Source organism: Carcharodon carcharias, chromosome 6 (genome assembly GCF_017639515.1).
Source record: "Carcharodon carcharias isolate sCarCar2 chromosome 6, sCarCar2.pri, whole genome shotgun sequence".
In the NCBI taxonomy this organism is placed as follows: domain Eukaryota; kingdom Metazoa; phylum Chordata; class Chondrichthyes; order Lamniformes; family Lamnidae; genus Carcharodon; species Carcharodon carcharias.
In genome coordinates this window covers 193,435,430-193,462,006 of record NC_054472.1, presented here as the reverse complement: position 1 = coordinate 193,462,006, position 26,577 = coordinate 193,435,430, and the positions used below count along the sequence as shown (strand labels likewise).

The 26,577-nt window shown below is 54.4% G+C and overlaps 1 protein-coding gene across 4 annotated transcripts in view; it reads right to left on the bottom strand.

Annotated features, from left to right (window-relative positions):
- LOC121279294 (nucleolar transcription factor 1-like) overlaps nt 1-26,577 on the bottom strand; it is a 164,309-nt gene that overhangs the window by 26,355 nt on the left and 111,377 nt on the right. For all 4 annotated transcript variants that reach the window (XM_041190432.1, XM_041190430.1, XM_041190431.1 and 1 more), the window contains one exon: nt 12,486-12,596. In XM_041190432.1, the coding sequence (XP_041046366.1) occupies nt 12,486-12,596 (111 nt within the window). The remainder of the gene's footprint in view (nt 1-12,485; nt 12,597-26,577) is intronic.

Sequence of the window (26,577 nt, the reverse complement as noted above, 5' to 3'; positions counted from 1 at the left end):
CAGAAAACAGGCAACTATGGGCCAGTTAGCTTGACGTCTGTCATGGGGAAGGTGTTAGAATCTATCATTAAGGAGGTTATAGCTGGGCACTTAGAGAAATTCAAGGTAATTGGGAAAAGTCAGCATGGTTTTGTGAAAGGAAAATCATGTTTAACCAATATATTGCAGTCCTTTGAAGGTGTAACAGGCGCTATGGATAAAGTGGAGTCTGTAGATGTACTGTACTTGGATTTCCAGAAGGCATTTGATAAGGTGCCACATCAAAGGTTATCACAGAAAATGAAAGCTCATGGTGTAGGGGGTAACATATTAGCATGGATAGAAAATTGGCTGGCTGGTAGAAATCAGAGAGTTTGCATAAATGGGTCTTTTTCTGATTGGCAGGATGTGACGAGTGGAGTCCCACAGGGGTCTGTACTGGGGCCTCAACTTATTACAATTTACATCAGTGACTTAAATAAGTGGTGTGAAGGGATGATAGCTAAACTTGCAGATGACCCAAAGACAGGTAGGAAAGTATGTTTCAAGAGGACATAAGGAAGTTGCAGGCGGATATAGATAGTGAGTGGGCAAAAATATGGCAGACAGAATATAATGTAGGAAAACGTGAAGTTGTTCACTTTGGCAGGAAGAATAAAAAAGCAGAGTATTACTTAAAGGGAGAACGGCTACATAATTCAGAGCTGCAGAGGTATCTAGGTATTCTAGTGAATAGAATCACACAGTGCAGAAGAGGTCCTTCAGCCCATCGAGTCTGCACTGACATGTGAGAAACACCTGACCTATCTACCTGACCCCATTTACCAGCACTTGGCCCATAGCCTTGAATGTTATGACGTGCCAAGTGCTCATCCAGGTACTTTTTAAAGGATGTGAGACAACCCGCCTCCACCACCCTCCCAGGCAGCGCATTCCAGACCATCACCACCCTCTGGGTAAAAAAGTTTTTCCTCACATCCCCCCCTAAACCTCCTGCCTTCAACTAAGGGGAACAGCTGCTCCCTATCCACCCTGTCCATGCCCCTCATAATCTTGTACACCTCGATCAGGTCACCCCTCAGTCTTCTCTGCTCCAACGAAAACAACCCAAGTCTATCCAACCTCTCTTCATAACTTAAATGTTTCATCCCAGCAACATCCTGGTGAATCTCCTCTGCACCCCCTCCAGTGCAATCACATCCTTCCTATAATGTGGTGACCAGAACTGCACACAGTACTCCAGCTGTGGCCTCACCAAGGTACTATACAACTTCAACATGACCTCCCTACTTTTGTAATCTATGCCTCGATTGATAAAGGCAAGTGTCCCATATGCCTTTTTCACCACACCACTAACATGCCGCTCCGCCTTCAGAGATCTATGGACACACACGCCAAGGTCCCTTTGTTCCTCAGAACTTCCTAGTGTCATGCCGTTCATTGAATACTTCCTTGTCAAATTACTCCTTCCAAAGTGTATCACCTCACACTTTTCAGGGTTAAATTCCATCTGCCACTTATCTGCCCGTTTGACCATCCCGTCTATATCTTCCTGTAGCCCAAGACACTGAACCTCACTGTTAACCACTCGGCCAATCTTTGTGTCATCCGCAAAACTTACTAATCCTACCCCCCACATAGTCATCTATGTCATTTATATAAATGACAAATAATAGGGGACTCAGCACAGATCCCTGTGGTACGCCACTGGAAACTGGCTTCCAGTCACTAAAGCATCCTTCTGTCATCACTCTCTGTCTCCTACAACTAAGCCAATTTTGAATCCACCTTATCAAATTATTCTGTATCCCATGTGCATTTGCCTTCTTTATAAGTATCCCATGTGGGACCTTGTCAAAGGCTTTGCTGAAATCCATATAAACTACATCAACTGCACTACCCTCATCTACACACCTGGTCATCTCCTCCAAAAATTCAATCAAATTTGTTAGGCCTGACCTCCCTCTGACAAAGCCATGCTGACTATCCCTGATCAAACCTTGCCTCTCCAAGTGGAGATAGATTCTCTCCTTCAGAACTTTCTCCAATAGTTTCCCTACCACTGACGTGAGACTCACTGGTCTGTAGTTCACTGGCTTATCTCTACAACTGTCCCTTAAGTAGCGGAACCACATTAGCTGTTCTCTAGTCCTCTGGTACCTCCCCCATAGCCAGAGAGGAATTAAAAATTTGGGTCAGAGCCCCTCCAATCTCCTCCCTTGCCTCCCTCAGCATTCTGGGACACAAATCATCCGGACCTGGAGATTTGTCCACTTTTAAGCCTGCCAACACCTCCAATACCTTGTCACTCCCTATATCAATTTGTTTCAGAACCTCGCAGTCTATCTCCCCAAATTCGATACCTTCATCCTCATTCTCCTGGGTGAAGACGGATGTGAAGTATTCATTCAACACTCTAGCGATGTCCTTTGGCTCCACCCATAGATTGCCCCTTTTGGTCCCTTCGGGCCCTACTCTTTCCCTGGTTATCCTCTTCCCATTGAAATACTTATGGAATATCTTGGGATTTTCCCTACTTTTACCGGCCAGAGCTTTCTCATATTTCTTCTTTGCTCTCCAATTGCTTTCTTAAGCTCCACCCTGCACTTTTTGTACTCCACTAATGCCTCCGCTGATTTGCTTCCCTTGTACCTGCTAAAAGCCTCTCTTTTCCTTCTCATCGTATCCTGAATATCTCTGGTCATCCATGGTTCTCTGGGCTTGTACTCCTTCCTATCACCCTAGAGGGAACATGTTGAGCCTGTACCCTCCCCATTTCCTTTTTGTTATGTCACACAAAGTTAGTTTGCAGGTACAGCAAGTAATTAAGAAGGCTAATGGAATGCTATCCTTTATTAAGAGACAAATTGAGCATAAAAGTAAGGATGTTATGCTTCAGTTATACAGGGCATTGGTGAGGCCACATCTTGAATACTGTGTGCAGTTTTGGTCTCCTTATTTAAGGAAGGGTGTAAATGTGTTGGAGGCGGTTCAGAGGAGGTTTACTAGATTGATACCTGGAATGAGTGGGTTGTATTATGAGGAAAGGTTGGACAGACTGGGTTTGTTTCCACTGGAGTTTAGAAGAGTGAGGGGTGGTTTAATTGAAGTACACAAGATCCTGAACGGCCTTGACAAGGTGGATGTGGAAAGGATGTTTCTTCTTGTGGGTGAGTCCAGAACTACGGGGCACTGTTTTAAAATGAGGGGTTGCCCTTTTAGGACAGAGATGAGGAGAATTTTTTTCTCTCAGAGGGTTGTGCGACTTTGGAATTCTCGGCCTCAGAAGGCGGTGGAGGCGGGGTCACTGAATATTTTTAAGGCAGAGTTAGATAGATTCTTGTTAGGCAAGGGAATCAAAGGTCATCGGGGGTAGATGGGAATGTGGGATTTGAAACACAAACAGATCAACCATGATCTTAATGAATTGTGAAGCAGGTTCGAGGGGCCGAATGGCCGATTTCTGCTCCTATTTTGTTTGTTCTTATGTTCGTATGTAGATGACTAAAGAAACAGTAAAAAGGGAGAAATTGGGGTATGATAGAAAACCAGCAAGAAATATTAAAAACAGGCAGTAAAAGCAACTACAAGTATATAAAAAGGAGAAGAGTAGCAAAAGTGAGCATTGTCCCTTGGTGGATGAGACTGGGGAACTAATAAGGAGAAACAAGGAAATAGCAGAGACTTTGAACAAGTATTTTGTATTTGAGTTCACAGTGGAAGACACAAAAAGCATCAAGAGGCAAAAGGGAGGTTGGAACTTAAAACAATCACTAGAGAAATATTACTAGGAAATCTCATGGGAGTAAAAGCTGACAAGTCCCTTAGACCATATGACCTGCACCCCAGGGTGTTAAGAAGTGACTGCAGAGATAGTGGATGCATTGGTTGTCATCTCCCAAAATTCCTTAGATTCAAGAAAGGTCCCAGCAGATTGGAAAACCATAAATTTCTTTTCAAAGAAGGGGGAATGTCAAAACCGGGAAACTATAGGTCAGTTAGCCTAATGTCTAACATTGGGAACGTGCTAGAATCCACGTTTAAGGAGATAGTAGCAAGGCATTTAGAAAATCATAATACAATCAGGCAGAGTCAACATGGTTTAGTGAAAGGAAAATCATGTTTGACAAATTTATTAGAGTTCTTTGAGAATGTAACAAGCAGGGTGAATAAAGGGGAACTAGCGGATGTGGTGTATTTGCATTTCCAAAAGGCATTTGATAAGGTGCCACATAAAAAGTTACTCTACAAGCTTAATGTGGAATTCAATTGTATTATGATCACTATTTCCCAGTGGATCAGTTGGTTCCACTGCATTTTGCTCCAGAAAAGTGTCACAAAAACATTCTACAAACTCATCTTCTAGACCACCTTTGTAAATTTGATTAGTCCAATCTATATGAAGATTAAAGTTCCCACAACTATTACATTACCGTTGTTACAAGCTCCAACAATTTCTTGTTTAACGTATAACTACTGTAAGGGGCCCTGAAAACTACTCCCAACAGCCTTTGCTGACCCTTGATATTCCTGCTCTCTACCCACGCTGATTAGAACCATAGAAAAGTTACAGCACAGAAGGAGGCCATTCGGCCCATCTTGTCCATGCCAGCCCGAGGACACCCAGGTGCCCTTTCTAATCCCACCTTCCTGCACCCGGCCCATAGCCCTGCAGCTTACAGCACTTAAGGTGCAGATCCAGGCACTTTTTAAAAGAGTTTAGAGTTTCTGCCTCTACCACCAACTTGGGCAGTGAATTCCAGACACCCACTACCCTCTGCATAAAAAAGTTCTTCCTCATGTCCCCCCTACACCTTCTGCCACTTCTCTTGAATCTATGTCCCCTGGTTCTAGAATTCTCCACCAAGGGAAACAATTTTATCCTGTCCACTCGATCTATTCCCCTCATAATTTTGTACACCTCAATCAAGTCACCTCTCAGCCTTCTTTGTTCCAAGGAAAATAACCCTAATCTATCCAATCTCTCCTCGTAGCTACACTTTTCTAACCCTGGCAACAATCTTGTAAACCTCCTCTGCACTATCTCCAGAGCTATTACATCCATCCTGTAATGTGGTGACCAGAACTGCACACAATACTCCAGTTGTGGCCTCAACAGTGTTTTATACAATTCCAACATTATATCCTTACTTTTATATTCTATATCTCTGCCAATGAAGGAGAGCATTCCATTTGCCTTCTTTACAACCTTGTCTACTTGAACTGCTGCCTTTAGGGATCTGTGTACTTGTACGCCAAGATCTCTCACTTCATCTACCCCTCTTAGTATATTCCCATTTATTGTGTAATCCCTGTAACTGTTTGACCTCCCTAAATGTATGACCTCACACTTCTCTATGTTAAAATCCATCTGCCACTTTCTGAGCCAAGATCCTTTCTCACTAATGTCCTTAAGTCATCCTTTATTATCAGGACTACCACTCCTCTTCTCCATTCTGCCTGTCTTATTGAAATGTTGTATAGCCTGGAATATTTATTTACCAACCATGGACACCTTGTAACCATATTGCTGTAATGGTGATTAGATCAAAACCATTTCTCTCTATTTGTGCCACTAGTTCATTTAACTCATTGTGAATGCTCCATATATTTAGATAAAGTGACTTCAGTTTTATTTTTTTTACTATTCCTTGCTTGAATCTTACTCTCTGATGCACTATTACTGTTAAACTCTCTCTCCCTTCCTGTCCCACTCTGCTTGTGGTTACCCACATAGAAATACTTTTTTTATCTGTGGATTTCTAAATCTCCCTTCATCTGAACCTTCCTCCCTCTCTCTGTTAGTTTAAAGGCATTTTCCCAACTCTGACCTTATTTAGTGGTGCATTCATGTTTGCTCTCTCTGTCACACTTTAATTATCATTACCTGTATCGCTAACCTGTGCTAAGGCCTTGTTCTTTCTCTTTAACTTTCAAAATCTCCCCTCACGTGAACCCTCCCCCCATTCCACTATTTAAAGACCTCTCTACTGCCCTAGTTATTGGATTTGCCAGGACACGGGTCCCAGCAGGGTTCAGGTAAAGGCCGTCTCAACACTACAGCTCCCACTTTCCCCAGTACTGGTGCCAGTGTCCCACGAATCTAAATCCACTTCACCCATAGCGACCTTTCAGCCATGCATTCACCCCGTGATCGTATTTCTTCTATGCCAATTTGCTCCAGGTTCACTTAGTAACCCAGAGGTTATTACCTTTGTGCATCTTATTGCCCTTCCATTCCAAGATTCTCTCCAGACCTGGGGAGATGTCCTTAACCATGGGCAGTCAACATAACCTTCGGGACTCACACTCTTGGCTGCAGAGAACAAAATCTATCCCCCTAATTATACCATCCTCCACTGCAACTACATTACATTTTACTCCCCCCGCTTGAATCTCTGCATCACGATGCCGTGTTCAGTTTGCTTATCCTCCCTGCAGTCTCTGCTGTCATCCACACAAGCTTCAGGACCCTTCAACCTGTTGGACAGTTGATAACTAAAAAGTATCATTTAACTAATGTGATTACATGACCAGGACAGGGGCTGGGAATTCTGCAGTGAGTAACTCATTTCCCGAATCCCCAAATCCTGTCCACCATCTACAAGGCACAAGTCAGGAGTGTGATGGAATACCTCCCCACTTGCCTGGATGAGTGCAGCTCCCACAACACTCAAGAAGCTCCACACCATCCAGGACAAAGCAGCCCCGCTTGATTGGCAACACATCCACCACCTTCAACACTGATTCCCTCCACCACTGACGCATGGTGGCACGAGTGTGTACCATCTTTCTTTGACAGCATCTTCCAAACCTGTGACCACTACCACCCAGAAGATCAAGAGCAGCAGACACATGGGAACAACACCCCCTGGAAGTTCCCCTCCAAGCCACTCACCATCCTGACTTGGAAATATATCATTATCCCTTCACTGTCCTGCAAAATCCTGGAACTCCCTCCTTAACAGCACTCCTACCTTCTCAAGGGCAATTAGGGATGGGCAATAAACGCTTGCTTAGTCAGCGACATCCACTTCCTGAGAATGAATTTTTAAAAAAATCTACCCTGGTGAGATTTGAACAGCGTAATCTTGAGTTCATGGCCCATAATCATTACAAAAACTAGAAAGGCAGCAGAAAAAATCTTCCAGCATTTAATCTTTCAGAATCTTCAAATTTTCAACACCGCTTTTGGGTATAGCCTGGGGTCAGATACAGACTAAAGCTCCCTCTACACTGTCCCCATCAAACACTCCCAGGACAGGTACAGCACAGGGTTAGATACAGAGTAAATCTCCCTCTACACTGTCCCCATCAAACACTCCCAGGACAGGTACAGCACGGGGTTAGATACAGAGTAAATCTCCCTCTACACTGTCCCATCAAACACTCCCGAGACAGGTACAGCACAGGGTTAGATACAGAGTAAATCTCCCTCTACACTGTCCCCATCAAACATTCCCAGGACAGGTACAGCACGGGGTTAGATACAGAGTAAATCTCCCTCTACACCGTCCCCATCAAACACTCCCAGGACAGGTACAGCACAGGGTTAGATACAGAGTAAACCTCCCACCACACTGTCCCCATCAAACACTCCCAGGACAGGTACAGCACGGGGTTAGATACAGAGTAAAGCTCCCTCTACACTGTCCCCATCAAACACTCCCAGGACAGGTACAGCAAGGGGTTAGATACAGAGTAAAGTTCCCTCTACACTGTCCCCATCAAACATTCCCAGGACAGGTACAGCACAGGGTTAGATACAGAGTAAATCTCCCTCTACACCGTCCCCATCAAACACTCCCAGGACAGGTACAGCACGGCGTTAGATACAGAGTAAAGCTCCCCTTACACTGTCCCCATCAAACCCTCCCAGGACAGGTACAGCACAGGGTTAGATACAGAGTAAATCTCCCTCTACACTGTCCCCATCAAACACTCCCAGGACAGGTACAGCATGGGGTTAGATACAGAGTAAATCTCCCTCTACACTGTCCCCATCAAACATTCCCAGGACAGGTATAGCACGGGGTTAGATACAGAGTAAATCTCCCTCTACACCGTCCCCATCAAACACTCCCAGGACAGGTACAGCACAGGGTTAGATACAGAGTAAATCTCCCTCTACACCGTCCCCATCAAACACTCCCAGGACAGGTATAGCACGGGGTTAGATACAGAGTAAAGCTCCCTCTACATTCCCACAGCAGGTATATATCATCAGTAAAGGTACGGAAGACATCATCAACAGTGCTATCAAGCAGAACTTGCTTAGTAATAAGCTGCTCGCTGACGCCCAGTTTGGGTTCTGCCAGGGCCACTCAGCTCCTGACCTCATTACAGCCTTGATACAAACATGGACAAAAGAGCCGAACTCCCAAGGTGAAGGGAGAGTGACTGCCCTTGACATCAAGGCAGCATTTGCAGCAGTTGCAAAACAGGAAACAATGAAAATGAGGAGGAAAGCTCTCCGCTGGTTGGAGTCATACCTAGCACAAAGGAAGATGGTTGTGGTTGTTGGGGATCAGTCATCTCAGCTCCAGGACATCACTGCAGGAGTACCTCAGGGTAGTGTCCTTGGCCCAACCATCTTCAGCTGCTTCATCGATGACCTTCCTTCCATCATAAGGTCAGAAGTGGGGATGTTCACTGATGATTGCACAATGTTCAACATTTATGACTCCTCAGATACTGAAGCAGTCCATGTCCAAATGCTGCAAGACCTGGACAATATCCAGGCTTGGGCTGACAAGTGGCAAGTAACATTTGCTAGTGCCAGGCAATGACCATCTCCAACAAGAGAGAATCCAACCATCACCCCTTGACATTCAATGGCATTACCATCACTGAATCCCCCACTATCAACATCCTGGGGGTTGATCATTGACCAGAAACTGAACTGGACTAGCCATATAAATACTGTGGCTACAAGAGCAGGTCAGAGACTAGGAATCCTGCAGCCAATAACTCACCTCCTGACTCCCTAAAGCCTGTCCACCATCTACAAGGCACAAGTCAGGAGTGTGATGGAATACTCTCCACTTGCCTGGATGAATGTAGCTCCCACAACACTCAAGAAGCTTGACACCATCCAGGACAAAGTAGCCTGATTGACTGGCACCCCATTCACAAACATTCACTCCCTCCACCCCTAATGCACAGTAGCAGCAGTGTGTACCATCTACAAGATGCACTGCAGGAATTCACCAAGTCTCCTTACACAGCACCTTCCAAACACACGACCACTACCATGTAGAAGGACAAGGGCAGCAGATAGATGGGAACACCACCACTTGGAAGTTTCCCTCCAAGTCACTCACCATCCTGACTTGGAAATATATCGCCGTTCCTTCACTGTCACTGGGTCAAAATCCTGGAACTCCCTCCCTAACAGCACTGTGGGTGTACCTACACCACATGGACTGCAGCGGTTCAAGAAGGCAGCTCACCACCACCTTCTCAAGGGCAATTAGGGATGGGCAATAAATGCTGGCCCAGCCAGCGAAGCCCACATCCCATAAATGAACAATAAAAAAACATCTCAGTACTGCCTGTACTTGCCATCTCTTTGAGTGAGCCTCCAGTGTTGGTGCTGCATTGGGAAGTTTGTTGCTGCATTTAAATATTCTTCAGGTCTGCACTGGAGATTAACACCAAGGGGAGATGTTAAGCCCATCTCCCCGGACTGAAATGGACCAAAAGTCCAGGGAACAAAAGGCTCTACACTCGCTGTTCACATCATCCGCTCAGAGATTCAGTTACTCGCTCCGGGAAGTGCACATCGATGGATATAATCTCAGGAGGGTTTGGAGCTGAGCAATGATACCCTCCACAGGCCTAGAATAAACCTTGTGTCAGCCTGGGCCGAGAGGGTAGCACTTTTACCCCTCAGTCAGAATATCGTGCATTCAACCCTCCCTCTAGAAATCCTGCACTGTCGGAGGGTCAGTACTGAGAGAGTGCTGCACTGTCAGGGGGTCAGTACTGAGGGAGCGCTGCACTGTCAGAGGGGCAGTACTGAGGGAGTGCTGCACTGTCAGAGGGTCAGTACTGAGGGAGTACTGCACTGTCAGAGGGTCAGTACTGAGGGAGTGCTGCACTGTCAGAGGGTCAGTACTGAGGGAGTGCTGCACTGTCAGAGGGTCAGTACTGAGGGAGTACTGCACTGTCAGAGGGTCAGTACTGAGGGAGTGCTGCACTGTCAGAGGGTCAGTACTGAGGGAGCACTGCACTGTCAGAGGGTCAGTACTGAGGGAGTGCTGCACTGTGGGAGGCTCAGTACTGAGGGAGTGCTGCACTGTCAGAGGGTCAGTACTGAGGGAGTGCTGCACTGTCAGAGGGTCAGTACTGAGGGAGTGCTGCACTGTCAGAGGGTCAGTACTGAGGGAGCACTGCACTGTCAGAGGGTCAGTACTGAGGGAGTGCTGCACTGTCAGAGGGTCAGTACTGAGGGAGTGCTGCACTGTCAGAGGGTCAGTACTGAGGGAGCGCTGCACTGTCAGAGGGGCAGTACTGAGGGAGCGCTGCACTGTCAGAGGGGCAGTACTGAGGGAGCGCTGCACTGTCAGAGGGGCAGTACTGAGGGAGCGCTGCACTGTCAGAGGGGCAGTACTGAGGGAGTGCTGCACTGACAGAGGGTCAGTACTGAGGGAGTGCTGCACTGTCAGAGGGTCAGTACTGAGGGAGAGCTGCACTGTCAGAGGGTCAGTACTGAGGCAGTCCCAACCTGTTGGAGGATCAGAACTGAGGGAGTGCTGCACTGTCAGAGGGTCAGTACTGAGTGAGCACTGCACTGTCAGAGGGTCAGTACTGAGGGAGTGCTGCACTGTCAGAGGGTCAGTACTGAGGGAGTGCTGCACGGTCAGAGGGTCAGTACTGAGGGAGTGCTGCACTGTCAGAGGGTCAGTACTGAGGGAGCGCTGCACTGTCAGAGGGGCAGTACTGAGGGAGTGCTGCACTGTCAGAGGGTCAGTACTGAGGCAGTCCCAACCTGTTGGAGGATCAGAACTGAGGGAGTGCTGCATTGTCCAAGGGTCAGTACTGAGGGAGTGCTGCACTGTCAGAGGGTCAGTACTGAGGGACTGCTGCACTGTCAGAGGGTCAGTACTGAGGGAGCGCTGCACTGTCAGAGGGTCAGTACTGAGGGAGTGCTGCACTGTCAGAGGGTCAGTACTGAGGGAGAGCTGCACGGCTGGAGGGCCTGTACTCAGGGAGCGCTGCACTGTCAGAGGATTAGTACTGAGGGAGCGCTGCACTGTCAGAGGGTCAGTACTGAGGGGAGTCCCAACCTGTTGGAGGGTCAGTACTGAGGGAGCGCTGCACTGTCAGAGGGTCAGTACTGAGGGAGTCCCAACCTGTTGGAGGATCAGTACTGAGGGAGTGCTGCACTGTCGGAGGGTCAGCACTGAGGGAGTGCTGAACTGGCAGAATGTCAACACTGAGGAAGCTCTGCACTGTTGCAGGGTCAAGACTGAGGGAGCGCTCCACTGTCAGAGGGTCTGTGCTGAGGGAGTGCTGCATTATTGCAGGGTCAATAATGAGGGAATGCTGTACTGCTGGAGGAACACTGCTGAGGGAATCTCGCACGGTCAGAGGGTCAGCATTGAGGGAGTGCTGCATTGTCAAGAGGGTCAAAACCGAGTGAGTGGTGAACTGTCGAAGGGTCAGCGCTGAGTGAGCACTGCGCTGTCGGACGATCAGTACTGAGGATGTGCTTCACTGTCGGAGGTGCTTTCTTTTGGATGAGATGTTTAATCAAGGCACCATCTGTGATCTTCGGTGGATGTAAAAGATCCTATAATACTATCTGATGAAGAGCACCAGAGTTCTCCCTCATTTCCTGGGCCAATATTGATCCCTCAACCAACGCCTGAAAAATATTATTTCGTCATTTTTTTATTGCTCTCTGTGTTCAAATTGGCAGCAAGAGGAAAAGCCTCCACATGTCTCTATTTTGTGCAATACCCTGGGTTCAAGTCCCACTCCAGGGCTTGAGCACAAAAATCCAGGCTGATACTCCAGTGCAGTGCTGAGGGAGTGCTGCACTGCAGGAGGTGTCGTCTTTTGGATGAGACGTTAAGCTGAGGTCTAATTTGCCAGCTCGGGTGGATGTAAACGATCTCATGGCAGTGTTTCAGAGAAGAGCAGGGGAGTTCTCCCACTGTCCTGGCCGACCAACATTACAAATAACAGCTTATCTGGTCATTTTCACACTGCTGTTTCTCTCGTAAAAAACAGCGGCGGAACACAGGTGTTATTCTGTGACGTTGACACGATCAAAGCAGAATCATTGGCAGGAAAGCACACTGGGCTTTGAGGTGGAGAAGGTTGCTATATAAATGCAAGTCTCTCTTGAAGATGTAGGTTGCTTGGGTTTCATTGGGGTGTGCAATCTGGGGGAGGTGGGTGCAGTCAGTGACCAGGGCCTGTCCATCAAAATCTCTGGGAGTTGAGAGGAAGGAGTTTGGTCAGGGTGGAGGGAACACAATGAACTCTGCACACACCTCATATCTCCTCTGGTCGTCGGCTGCCTTCTTAATCCAGGGAATCTTCTCCTTCCTCTCCATAGTCTTCCAGGCAGCCTCCATTGCTGACTGCGCTTTCTTATGGTCATTCTGTGAGCATGAGGGGCAATCAATGAAAACGGTTGTAAAAGCGAGACTGTCTCATAATAAACAGCAATTTAACACCAAGAACATGACCAACCCCCTTTGAGAGATCCCAGCTGGAACCAGTGGAAGGACAGCCAAAGGACAGGTGAAGCAGCTTTCTCTCTCTCCCTTTGAGTCTCCCTGTCCCTCCTGTCTCTCCTCTCTCTTTGTCTCTGTTCCCCCCCACCCTCTGTCTCCCCTCCCCACCATCTCTATCTCTCCCCTCTCAATCTCTCTCCCTCTCCCCCTTCCTCTCTGACTCTCTCCCTCCTTCTCCATCTCTCCCGCCCTCCCTATCTCTCCCCCTCCCTCCCTCTCCGCCTCTCTCCCCGTCTCCCATCCTCTACCTCTCCCCCTCCGTCTCTCCTCCTCTCCCTCTCTGTCTCTCTCCCCCACTTCTCCCGCTCCGTCTCCCCACGTCTCTCCCTCTCTCCCTCACTGTCTCTCCCCTCCCTCTCTCTCTTACTGCTGTGTGATTTCTGGTTTCTATATCTCAAGCTTGGAAAGTGGTTTCTGCAGTCTAGCAACCAGGTGTGATGGTGAGAAACTGGCAATGACTTAGAGGTCAAGAATAGTACAGAGGTGCTGAACTGCTCCTGAGAACAGACTCCGAGCCTGGGTCTGTTACCCTGACGGGTGAGTTAGTGAACTCACTGGTGTGCGCAGCCCGGACTTTGTAAGATCTCACATTGCGTGTGAGCCTTTGGAATCCAGGGAATTGTGAGGTAGCTGGTGAGGATTGGGTGGGTCTCTAAGGAATTGAGTTTCCCGCTGAGTTGTCTTTACCCATTGGTCAGGATTTGGCCCTTGTCGGGCGGGTTCAACGAGGGAGAGTGGGGGCGAGCGAGGGAGAGTGGGGGCGAGCGAGGGAGAGCGGGGGCGGGCGAGGGAGAGCGGGGGCGAGTAGGGGAGAGCGAGGGAGAGCGGAAGAGAGCGGGGGCGAGCAGGGGAGAGCGGGGGCTAGCAGGGGAGAGCGGGGGCGAGCGAGGGCGAGTAGGGGAGAGCGAGGGAGAGCGGAGGAGAGCGGGGGCGAGCAGGGGAGAGCGGGGGCGAGCAGGGGAGAGCGGGGGCGAGCGGGGGCGAGCAGGGGAGAGCGGGGACGAGCGAGGGAGTGTGGGGGCGAGCGAGGGAGAGCGGGGGCGAGCAGGGGAGAGCGGGGGCAAGCAGGAGAGAGCGGGGGCGAGCAGGGGAGAGCGGGGGCGAGCGATGGAGAGCGGGGGTGAGCAGGGGAGAGCAGAGAGAGAGTGGGGAGAAGTGGGGGAGAGCGGGAGTGAGCAGGGGCGATTGAGGGGCGAGCGGGGGGGCGAGTGGGGGTCGAGCGAGGGCGAGCGGGGGAGGGTGGGGGAGGGCAGGGGAGGTGGGGGAGAGTGGGGAGGGCGGGGGAGAGCGGGGGAGGGTGAGGGAGGGCGAGGGAGGGTGGGGGAGGGCAGGGGAGGGTGGGGGAGAGCGGGGAGGGCAGGGGAGAGCGGGGGAGGGAGGGGGAGGGCAGGGGAGAGCGGGGGAGGGAGGGGGAGGGCAGGGGAGAGCTGGGGAGGGAGGGGGAGGGTGGGGGAGAGCAGGGGAGGGAGGGGGAGGGCGGGGGAGAGCAGGGGAGGGCGAGGTGGGCGGGGAGAGCGAGGGAGAGCAGGGGAGAGCGGAGGTGGTTCGGAAGCTGACCGCCACCCACGATCGGGTTGTGATTGTGATTTGACGCTGGGTGAGCCAATTAGAAGCCGCCCAGTGTGAAAGGCCTGTTGCAGTGCTCAGCACTGCCTGTGCGGGGGGGTTAGTGAGGGAGGAGGGCGAGCGGGGAGCTTTGTGCATGTGCACAGGGACAGAGATCCCTCAGGGACAGAGATCCCTCAGGGACAGAGATCCCTCAGGGACAGAGATCCCTCAGGGACAGAGATCCCTCAGGGACAGAGCTGACTCAGGGACAGAGATCCCTCAGGGACAGAGCTGACTCAGGGACAGAGATCCCTCAGGGACAGAGATCCCTCAGGGACAGAGATCCCTCAGGGACAGAGCTGACTCAGGGACAGAGATCCCTCAGGGACAGAGCTGACTCAGGGACAGAGATCCCTCAGGGACAGAGATCCCTCAGGGACAGAGATCCCTCAGGGACAGAGCTGACCAGGGACAGAGATCCCTCAGGGACAGAGATCCCTCAGGGACAGAGCTGACTCAGGGACAGAGATCCCTCAGGGACAGAGATCCCTCAGGGACAGAGCTGACCAGGGACAGAGATCCCTCAGGGACAGAGCTGACCAGGGACAGAGCTGACCAGGGACAGAGCTCCCTCAGGGACAGAGATCCCTCAGGGACAGAGATCCCTCAGGGACAGAGATCCCTCAGGGACAGAGATCCCTCAGGGACAGAGCTGACCAGGGACAGAGATCCCTCAGGGACAGAGATCCCTCAGGGACAGAGATCCCTCAGGGACAGAGCTGACCAGGGACAGAGATCCCTCAGGGACAGAGATCCCTCAGGGACAGAGATCCCTCAGGGACAGAGCTGACCAGGGACAGAGCTGACCAGGGACAGAGCTCCCTCAGGGACAGAGATCCCTCAGGGACAGAGATCCCTCAGGGACAGAGATCCCTCAGGGACAGAGCTGACCAGGGACAGAGCTCCCTCAGGGACAGAGATCCCTCAGGGACAGAGCTCCCTCAGGGACAGAGATCCCTCAGGGACAGAGATCCCTCAGGGACAGAGCTGACCAGGGACAGAGATCCCTCAGGGACAGAGCTCCCTCAGGGACAGAGCTGACCAGGGACAGAGATCCCTCAGGGACAGAGCTGACTCAGGGACAGAGATCCCTCAGGGACAGAGCTCCCTCAGGGACAGAGCTGACTCAGGGACAGAGATCCCTCAGGGACAGAGATCCCTCAGGGACAGAGCTGACCAGGGACAGAGATCCCTCAGGGACAGAGCTGACCAGGGACAGAGATCCCTCAGGGACAGAGCTGACCAGGGACAGAGCTGACTCAGGGACAGAGCTGACCAGGGACAGAGATCCCTCAGGGACAGAGATCCCTCAGGGACAGAGCTGACTCAGGGACAGAGATCCCTCAGGGACAGAGCTGACTCAGGGACAGAGATCCCTCAGGGACAGAGCTGACCAGGGACAGAGCTGACTCAGGGACAGAGATCCCTCAGGGACAGAGCTCCCTCAGGGACAGAGCTGACTCAGGGACAGAGATCCCTCAGGGACAGAGATCCCTCAGGGACAGAGCTCCCTCAGGGACAGAGCTGACTCAGGGACAGAGATCCCTCAGGGACAGAGCTGACCAGGGACAGAGATCCCTCAGGGACAGAGATCCCTCAGGGACAGAGCTGACCAGGGACAGAGATCCCTCAGGGACAGAGATCCCTCAGGGACAGAGATCCCTCAGGGACAGAGCTGACTCAGGGACAGAGATCCCTCAGGGACAGAGATCCCTCAGGGACAGAGCTCCCTCAGGGACAGAGCTGACCAGGGACAGAGATCCCTCAGGGACAGAGATCCCTCAGGGACAGAGATCCCTCAGGGACAGAGCTGACCAGGGAAAGAGCTGACCAGGGACAGAGATCCCTCAGGGACAGAGATCCCTCAGGGACAGAGATCCCTCAGGGACAGAGATCCCTCAGGGACAGAGCTGACCAGGGACAGAGATCCCTCAGGGACACAGCTGACTCAGGGACAGAGATCCCTCAGGGACAGAGATCCCTCAGGGACAGAGATCCCTCAGGGACAGAGATCCCTCAGGGACAGAGCTGACTCAGGGACAGAGATCCCTCAGGGACACAGCTGACTCAGGGACAGAGATCCCTCAGGGACAGAGATCCCTCAGGGACAGAGCTCCCTCAGGGACAGAGATCCCTCAGGGACAGAGCTGACCAGGGACGGAGATCTCTCAGGGACAGAGATCCCTCAGGGACAGAGATCCCTCAGGGACAGAGATCCCTCAGGGACAGAGATCCCTCAGGGACAGAGCTGACTCAGGGACAGAGATCCCTCAGGGACAGAGCTCCCTCAGGGACAGAGATCCCTCAGGGACAGAGCTCCCTCAGGGACAGAGATCCCTCAGGGACAGAGATCCCTCAGGGACAGAGCTGACTCAGGGACAGAGATCCCTCAGGGACAGAGATCCCTCAGGGACAGAGCTGACCAGGGACAGAGATCCCTCAGGGACAGAGATCCCTCAGGGACAGAGCTGACCAGGGACAGAGATCCCTCAGGGACAGAGCTGACCAGGGACAGAGATCCCTCAGGGACAGAGATCCCTCAGGGACAGAGATCCCTCAGGGACAGAGCTGACCAGGGACAGAGCTCCCTCAGGGACAGAGATCCCTCAGGGACAGAGCTGACCAGGGACAGAGATCCCTCAGGGACAGAGATCCCTCAGGGACAGAGCTGACTCAGGGACAGAGATCCCTCAGGGACAGAGATCCCTCAGGGACAGAGCTCCCTCAGGGACAGAGATCCCTCAGGGACAGAGATCCCTCAGGGACAGAGCTGACCAGGGACAGAGATCTCTCAGGGACGGAGCTGACCAGGGACAGAGCTGACTCAGGGACAGAGCTGACCAGGGACAGAGCTGACTCAGGGACAGAGCTGACCAGGGACAGAGATCCCTCAGGGACAGAGCTCCCTCAGGGACAGACCTGACAAGGGACAGAGCTGACCAGGGACAGAGCTCCCTCAGGGACAGAGATCCCTCAGGGACAGAGATCCCTCAGGGACAGAGCTGACCAGGGACAGAGATCCCTCAGGGACAGAGCTGACTCAGGGACAGAGATCCCTCAGGGACAGAGCTGACCAGGGACAGAGATCCCTCAGGGACAGAGCTGACCAGGGACAGAGATCCCTCAGGGACAGAGCTGACTCAGGGACTGAGATCCATCAGGGACAGAGATCCCTCAGGGACAGAGATCCCTCAGGGACAGAGATCCCTCAGGGACAGAGCTCCCTCAGGGACAGAGATCCCTCAGGGACAAAGCTCCCTCAGGGACAGAGATCCCTCAGGGACAGAGATCCCTCAGGGACAGAGCTCCCTCAGGGACAGAGATCCCTCAGGGACAGAGCTGACCAGGGACAGAGATCCCTCAGGGACAGAGCTGACCAGGGACGGAGATCTCTCAGGGACAGAGATCCCTCAGGGACAGAGATACCTCAGGGACAGAGATCCCTCAGGGACAGAGCTGACTCAGGGACAGAGATCCCTCAGGGACGGAGCTGACCAGGGACAGAGATCCCTCAGGGACAGAGATCCCTCAGGGACAGAGCTGACCAGGGACAGAGATCCCTCAGGGACGGAGCTGACTCAGGGACGGAGATCCCTCAGGGACAGAGATCCCTCAGGGACGGAGATCCCTCAGGGACAGAGATCCCTCAGGGAGAGAGCTCCCTCAGGGACAGAGATCCCTCAGGGACGGAGATCCCTCAGGGACAGAGCTGACTCAGGGACAGAGATCCCTCAGGGACAGAGCTCCCTCAGGGACAGAGCTCCCTCAGGGACAGAGATCCCTCAGGGACAGAGCTGACCAGGGACAGAGATCCCTCAGGGACAGAGATCCCTCAGGGACAGAGATCCCTCAGGGACAGAGCTCCCTCAGGGACAGAGATCCCTCAGGGACAGAGATCCCTCAGGGACAGAGATCCCTCAGGGACAGAGCTGACCAGGGACAGAGATCCCTCAAGGACAGAGCTCCCTCAGGGACAGAGATCCCTCAGGGACAGAGATCCCTCAGGGACAGAGATCCCTCAGGGACAGAGCTGACCAGGGACAGAGCTGACCAGGGACAGAGATCCCTCAGAGACAGAGATCCCTCAGGGACAGAGCTGACCAGGGACAGAGATCCCTCAGGGACAGAGATCCCTCAGGGACAGAGATCCCTCAGGGACAGAGCTCCCTCAGGGACAGAGCTGACCAGGGACAGAGATCCCTCAGGGTCAGAGATCCCTCAGGGACAGAGATCCCTCAGGGACAGAGATCCCTCAGGGACAGAGCTGACCAGGGACAGAGCTGACTCAGGGACAGAGATCCCTCAGGGACAGAGATCCCTCAGGGACAGAGATCCCTCAGGGACAGAGCTGACCAGGGACAGAGCTGACTCAGGGACAGAGATCCCTCAGGGACAGAGCTCCCTCAGGGACAGAGCTCCCTCAGGGACAGAGATCCCTCAGGGACAGAGCTGACCAGGGACAGAGCTCCCTCAGGGACAGAGCTGACCAGGGACAGAGCTGACCAGGGACAGAGCTGACCAGGGACAGAGATCCCTCAGGGACAGAGATCCCTCAGGGACAGAGATCCCTCAGGGACGGAGCTGACTCAGGGACAGAGCTGACTCAGGGACAGAGATCCCTCAGGGACAGAGATCCCTCAGGGACAGAGCTGACCAGGGACAGAGATCCCTCAGGGACAGAGATCCCTCAGGGACAGAGATCCCTCAGGGACAGAGCTCCCTCAGGGACAGAGATCCCTCAGGGACAGAGCTGACCAGGGACAGAGATCCCTCAGGGACAGAGATCCCTCAGGGACAGAGATCCCTCAGGGACAGAGCTGACTCAGGGACAGAGCTGACCAGGGACAGAGATCCCTCAGGGACAGAGCTGACCAGGGACAGAGATCCCTCAGGGACAGAGATCCCTCAGGGACAGAGATCCCTCAGGGACAGAGCTGACTCAGGGACAGAGCTGACCAGGGACAGAGATCCCTCAGGGACAGAGCTGACCAGGGACAGAGATCCCTCAGGGACAGAGCTGACCAGGGACAGAGATCCCTCAGGGACAGAGATCCCTCAGGGACAGAGATCCCTCAGGGACAGAGCTGACCAGGGACAGAGATCCCTCAGGGACAGAGATCCCTCAGGGACAGAGCTGACTCAGGGACAGAGATCCCTCAGGGACAGAGATCCCTCAGGGCCAGAGCTCCCTCAGGGACAGAGATCCCTCAGGGACAGAGATCCCTCAGGGACAGAGCTGACCAGGGACAGAGATCCCTCAGGGACGGAGCTGACCAGGGACAGAGCTGACTCAGGGACAGAGCTGACCAGGGACAGAGCTGACTCAGGGACAGAGCTGACCAGGGACAGAGATCCCTCAGGGACAGAGCTCCCTCAGGGACAGAGCTGACCAGGGACAGAGATCCCTCAGGGACAGAGATCCCTCAGGGACAGAGCTGACCAGGGACAGAGATCCCTCAGGGACAGAGATCCCTCAGGGACAGAGATCCCTCAGGGACAGAGATCCCTCAGGGACAGAGCTCCCTCAGGGACAGAGATCCCTCAGGGACAGAGATCCCTCAGGGACAGAGATCCCTCAGGGACAGAGCTGACCAGGGACAGAGATCCCTCAAGGACAGAGCTCCCTCAGGGACAGAGATCCCTCAGGGACAGAGATCCCTCAGGGACAGAGATCCCTCAGGGACAGAGCTGACCAGGGACAGAGATCCCTCAGGGACAGAGCTGACCAGGGAGAGAGCTCCCTCAGGGACAGAGATCCCTCAGGGACAGAGCTCCCTCAGGGACAGAGATCCCTCAGGGACAGAGATCCCTCAGGGACAGAGATCCCTCAGGGACAGAGCTGACCAGGGACAGAGCTCCCTCAGGGACAGAGATCCCTCAGGGACAGAGCTGACCAGGGACGGAGCTGACTCAGGGACAGAGATCCCTCAGGGACAGAGATCCCTCAGGGACAGAGCTCCCTCAGGGACAGAGCTCCCTCAGGGACAGAGATCCCTCAGGGACAGAGATCCCTCAGGGACAGAGATCCCTCAGGGACAGAACTGACCAGGGACAGAGATCCCTCAGGGACAGAGATCCCGCAGGGACAGAGATCCCTCAGGGACAGAGCTCCCTCAGGGACAGAGATCCCTCAGGGACAGAGATCCCTCAGGGACAGAGCTGACCAGGGACAGAGCTGACTCAGGGACAGAGATCCCTCAGGGACAGAGCTCCCACAGGGACAGAGATCCCTCAGGGACAGAGATCCCTCAGGGACAGAGCTGACCAGGGACAGAGCTCCCTCAGGGACAGAGATCCCTCAGGGACAGAGATCCCTCAGGGACAGAGCTCCCTCAGGGACAGAGATCCCTCAGGGACAGAGATCCCTCAGGGACAGAGATCCCTCAGGGACAGAGATCCCTCAGGGACAGAGCTCCCTCAGGGACAGAGATCCCTCAGGGACAGAGATCCCTCAGGGACAGAGCTGACCAGGGACAGAGATCCCTCAGGGACAGAGATCCCTCAGGGACAGAGATCCCTCAGGGACAGAGCTGACCAGGGACAGAGATCCCTCAGGGACAGAGCTGACTCAGGGACAGAGCTGACTCAGGGACAGAGCTGACTCAGGGACAGAGATCCCTCAGGGACAGAGATCCCTCAGGGACAGACCTGACTCAGGGACAGAGATCCCTCAGGGACAGAGCTCCCTCAGGGACAGAGATCCCTCAGGGACAGAGCTGACCAGGGACAGAGATCCCTCAGGGACAGAGCTGACTCAGGGACAGAGATCCCTCAGGGACAGAGATCCCTCAGGGACAGAGCTCCCTCAGGGACAGAGATCCCTCAGGGACAGAGATCCCTCAGGGACAGAGATCCCTCAGGGACAGAGCTGACCAGGGACAGAGATCCCTCAGGGACAGAGATCCCTCAGGGACAGAGATCCCTCCGGGACGGAGCTGACTCAGGGACAGAGCTGACTCAGGGACAGAAATCCCTCAGGGACAGAGATCCCTCAGGGACAGAGCTGACCAGGGACAGAGATCCCTCAGGGACAGAGATCCCTCAGGGACAGAGATCCCTCAGGGACAGAGCTCCCTCAGGGACAGAGATCCCTCAGGGACAGAGATCCCTCAGGGACAGAGGTCCCTCAGGGACAGAGCTGACTCAGGGACAGAGATCCCTCAGGGACAGAGCTCCCTCAGGGACAGAGATCCCTCAGGGACAGAGATCCCTCAGGGACAGAGCTCCCTCAGGGACAGAGCTGACTCAGGGACAGAGATCCCTCAGGGACAGAGATCCCTCAGGGACAGAGCTGACCAGGGACAGAGATCCCTCAGGGACAGAGATCCCTCAGGGACGGAGATCCCTCAGGGACAGAGCTGACCAGGGACAGAGATCCCTCAGGGACAGAGATCCCTCAGGGACAGAGATCCCTCAGGGACAGAGCTGACCAGGGACAGAGATCCCTCAGGGACAGAGCTGACCAGGGACAGTGATCCCTCAGGGACAGAGATCCCTCAGGGACAGAGCTGACCAGGGACAGAGATCCCTCAGGGACAGAGCTCCCTCAGGGACAGAGATCCCTCAGGGACAGAGATCCCTCAGGGACGGAGATCCCTCAGGGACAGAGATCCCTCAGGGAGAGAGCTCCCTCAGGGACAGAGATCCCTCAGGGACGGAGATCCCTCAGGGACAGAGATCCCTCAGGGACAGAGATCCCTCAGGGACAGAGCTGACCAGGGACAGAGCTGACTCAGGGACAGAGCTGACCAGGGACAGAGCTGACTCAGGGACAGATTTACCTCAGGGACAGAGCTCCCTCAGGGACAGAGATCCCTCAGGGACAGAGATCCCTCAGGGACAGAGATCCCTCAGGGACAGAGCTGACCAGGGACAGAGCTGACCAGGGACAGAGATCCCTCAGAGACAGAGATCCCTCAGGGACAGAGCTGACCAGGGACAGAGATCCCTCAGGGACAGAGATCCCTCAGGGACAGAGATCCCTCAGGGACAGAGCTCCCTCAGGGACAGAGCTGACCAGGGACAGAGAACCCTCAGGGTCAGAGATCCCTCAGGGACAGAGATCCCTCAGGGACAGAGATCCCTCAGGGACAGAGCTGACCAGGGACAGAGATCCCTCAGGGACAGAGCTGACCAGGGACAGAGCTGACTCAGGGACAGAGCTGACCAGGGACAGAGCTGACCAGGGACAGAGATCCCTCAGGGACAGAGATCCCTCAGGGACAGAGCTCCCTCAGGGACAGAGCTGACCAGGGACAGAGATCCCTCAGGGACAGAGATCCCTCAGGGACAGAGCTCCCTCAGGGACAGAGCTCCCTCAGGGACAGAGATCCCTCAGGGACAGAGATCCCTCAGGGACGGAGCTGACTCAGGGACAGAGATCCCTCAGGGACAGAGCTGACTCAGGGACAGAGATCCCTCAGGGACAGAGCTGACTCAGGGACAGAGATCCCTCAGGGACAGAGCTGACCAGGGACAGAGATCCCTCAGGGACAGAGATCCCTCAGGGACAGAGATCCCTCAGGGACAGAGCTCCCTCAGGGACAGAGCTGACCAGGGACAGAGATCCCTCAGGGACAGAGCTGACCAGGGACAGAGATCCCTCAGGGACAGAGATCCCTCAGGGACAGAGATCCCTCAGGGACAGAAATCCCTCAGGGACAGAGCTGACCAGGGACAGAGATCCCTCAGGGACAGAGATCCCTCAGGGACAGAGCTCCCTCAGGGACAGAGATCCCTCAGGGACAGAGATCCCTCAGGGACGGAGATCCCTCAGGGACAGAGATCCCTCAGGGAGAGAGCTCCCTCAGGGACAGAGATCCCTCAGGGACGGAGATCCCTCAGGGACAGAGATCCCTCAGGGACAGAGATCCCTCAGGGACAGAGATCCCTCAGGGACAGAGCTGACCAGGGACAGAGCTGACCAGGGACAGAGATCCCTCAGGGACAGAGCTGACCAGGGACAGAGCTGACCAGGGACAGAGATCCCTCAGGGACAGAGCTCCCTCAGGGACAGAGATCCCTCAGGGACAGAGATCCCTCAGGGACTGAGCTCCCTCAGGGACAGAGCTGACCAGGGACAGAGCTGACCAGGGACAGAGCTCCCTCAGGGACAGAGATCCCTCAGGGACAGAGCTGACCAGGGACAGAGCTGACCAGGGACAGAGATCCCTCAGGGACAGAGATCCCTCAGGGACAGAGCTGACTCAGGGACAGAGATCCCTCAGGGACAGAGCTCCCTCAGGGACAGAGCTCCCTCAGGGACAGAGCTGACCAGGGACAGAGCTCCCTCAGGGACAGAGATCCCTCAGGGACAGAGCTCCCTCAGGGACAGAGCTGACCAGGGACAGAGATCCCTCAGGGACAGAGATCCCTCGGGGACAGAGAACCCTCAGGGACAGAGATCCCTCAGGGACAGAGCTGACCAGGGACAGAGATCCCTCAGGGACAGAGATCCCTCAGGGACAGAGATCCCTCAGGGACAGAGCTCCCTCAGGGACAGAGTTCCCTCAGGGACAGAGATCCCTCAGGGACAGAGCTGACCAGGGACAGAGATCCCTCAGGGACAGAGATCCCTCAGGGACAGAGATCCCTCAGGGACAGAGCTGACTCAGGGACAGAGCTGACCAGGGACAGAGATCCCTCAGGGACAGAGCTGACCAGGGACAGAGATCCCTCAGGGACAGAGATCCCTCAGGGACAGAGCTGACCAGGGACAGAGATCCCTCAGGGACAGAGATCCCTCAGGGACAGAGATCCCTCAGGGACAGAGATCCCTCAGGGACAGAGCTGACCAGGGACAGAGCTCCCTCAGGGACAGAGATCCCTCAGGGACAGAGATCCCTCAGGGACAGAGCTGACCAGGGACAGAGATCCCTCAGGGACAGAGATCCCTCAGGGACAGAGCTCCCTCAGGGACAGAGATCCCTCAGGGACAGAGATCCCTCAGGGACAGAGCTCCCTCAGGGACAGAGATCCCTCAGGGACAGAGCTCCCTCAGGGACAGAGATCCCTCAGGGACAGAGATCCCTCAGGGACAGAGCTCCCTCAGGGACAGAGATCCCTCAGGGACAGAGGTCCCTCAGGGACAGAGCTGACTCAGGGACAGAGCTGACCAGGGACAGAGCTGACTCAAGGACAGAGATCCCTCAGGGACAGAGCTGACCCGGGACAGAGCTGACCAGGGACAGAGATCCCTCAAGGACAGAGCTCCCTCAGGGACGGAGATCCCTCAGGGACAGAGCTGACCAGGGACAGAGATCCCTCAGGGACAGTGCTCCCTCAGGGACAGAGATCCCTCAGGGACAGAGCTCCCTCAGGGACAGAGATCCCTCAGGGACAGAGCTGACCAGGGACAGAGATCCCTCAGGGACAGAGCTGACCAGGGACAGAGATCCCTCAGGGACAGAGATCCCTCAGGGACAGAGCTGACCAGGGACAGAGATCCCTCAGGGACAGAGCTCCCTCAGGGACAGAGATCCCTCAGGGACAGAGATCCCTCAGGGACGGAGATCCCTCAGGGACAGAGATCCCTCAGGGAGAGAGCTCCCTCAGGGACAGAGATCCCTCAGGGACGGAGATCCCTCAGGGACAGAGATCCCTCAGGGACAGAGATCCCTCAGGGACAGAGATCCCTCAGGGACAGAGCTGACCAGGGACAGAGCTGAGCAGGGACAGAGATCCCTCAGGGACAGAGCTCCCTCAGGGACAGAGCTCCCTCAGGGACAGAGATCCCTCAGGGACAGAGATCCCTCAGGGACAGAGATACCTCAGGGACAGAGATCCCTCAGGGACAGAGCTGACCAGGGACAGAGCTGACTCAGGGACAGAGCTGCCTCAGGGACAGAGATCCCTCAGGGACAGAGATCCCTCAGGGACAGAGATCCCTCAGGGACAGAGCTCCCTCAGGGACAGAGATCCCTCAGGGACGGAGCTCCCTCAGGGACAGAGATCCCTCAGGGACAGAGCTGACCAGGGACAGAGATCCCTCAGGGACAGAGCTGACCAGGGACAGAGATCCCTCAGGGACAGAGCTGACCAGGGACAGAGCTGACCAGGGACAGAGATCCCTCAGGGACAGAGATCCCTCAGGGACAGAGATCCCTCAGGGACAGAGCTGACCAGGGACAGAGATCCCTCAGGGACAGAGCTGACCAGGGACAGAGCTGACCAGGGACAGAGATCCCTCAGGGACAGAGCTGACCAGGGACAGAGCTGACTCAGGGACAGAGCTGACTCAGGGACAGAGATCCCTCAGGGACAGAGCTGACCAGGGACAGAGCTCCCTCAGGGACAGAGCTGACCAGGGACAGAGATCCCTCAGGGACAGAGCTGACTCAGGGACAGAGATCCCTCAGGGACAGAGATCCCTCAGGGACAGAGATCCCTCAGGGACAGAGATCCCTCAGGGACAGAGCTGACCAGGGACAGAGATCCCTCAGGGACAGAGATCCCTCAGGGACAGAGATCCCTCAGGGACAGAGATCCCTCAGGGACAGAGCTCCCTCAGGGACAGAGCTCCCTCAGGGACGGAGATCCCTCAGGGACAGAGATCCCTCAGGGACAGAGCTGACCAGGGACAGAGCTGACTCAGGGACAGAGCTGACCAGGGACAGAGATCCCTCAGGGACAGAGATCGCTCAGGGACAGAGATCCCTCAGGGACAGAGATCCCTCAGGGACAGAGCTGACTCAGGGACAGAGCTGACTCAGGGACAGAGATCCCTCAGGGACAGAGCTGACCAGGGACAGAGATCCCTCAGGGACAGAGATCCCTCAGGGAGAGAGATCCCTCAGGGACGGAGCTGACCAGGGACAGAGCTCCCTCAGGGACAGAGATCCCTCAGGGACAGAGCTGACCAGGGACAGAGCTGACCAGGGACAGAGATCCCTCAGGGACAGAGATCCCTCAGGGACAGAGCTGACCAGGGACAGAGCTGACCAGGGACAGAGATCCCTCAGGGACGGAGATCCCTCAGGGACAGAGCTCCCTCAGGGACAGAGATCCCTCAGGGACAGAGATCCCTCAGGGACAGAGATCCCTCAGGGACAGAGCTGACCAGGGACAGAGATCCCTCAGGGACAGAGATCCCTCAGGGACAGAGCTGACCAGGGACAGAGATCCCTCAGGGACAGAGCTCCCTCAGGGACAGAGATCCCTCAGGGACAGAGCTGACTCAGGGACAGAGATCCCTCCGGGACAGAGCTCCCTCAGGGACAGAGATCCCTCAGGGACAGAG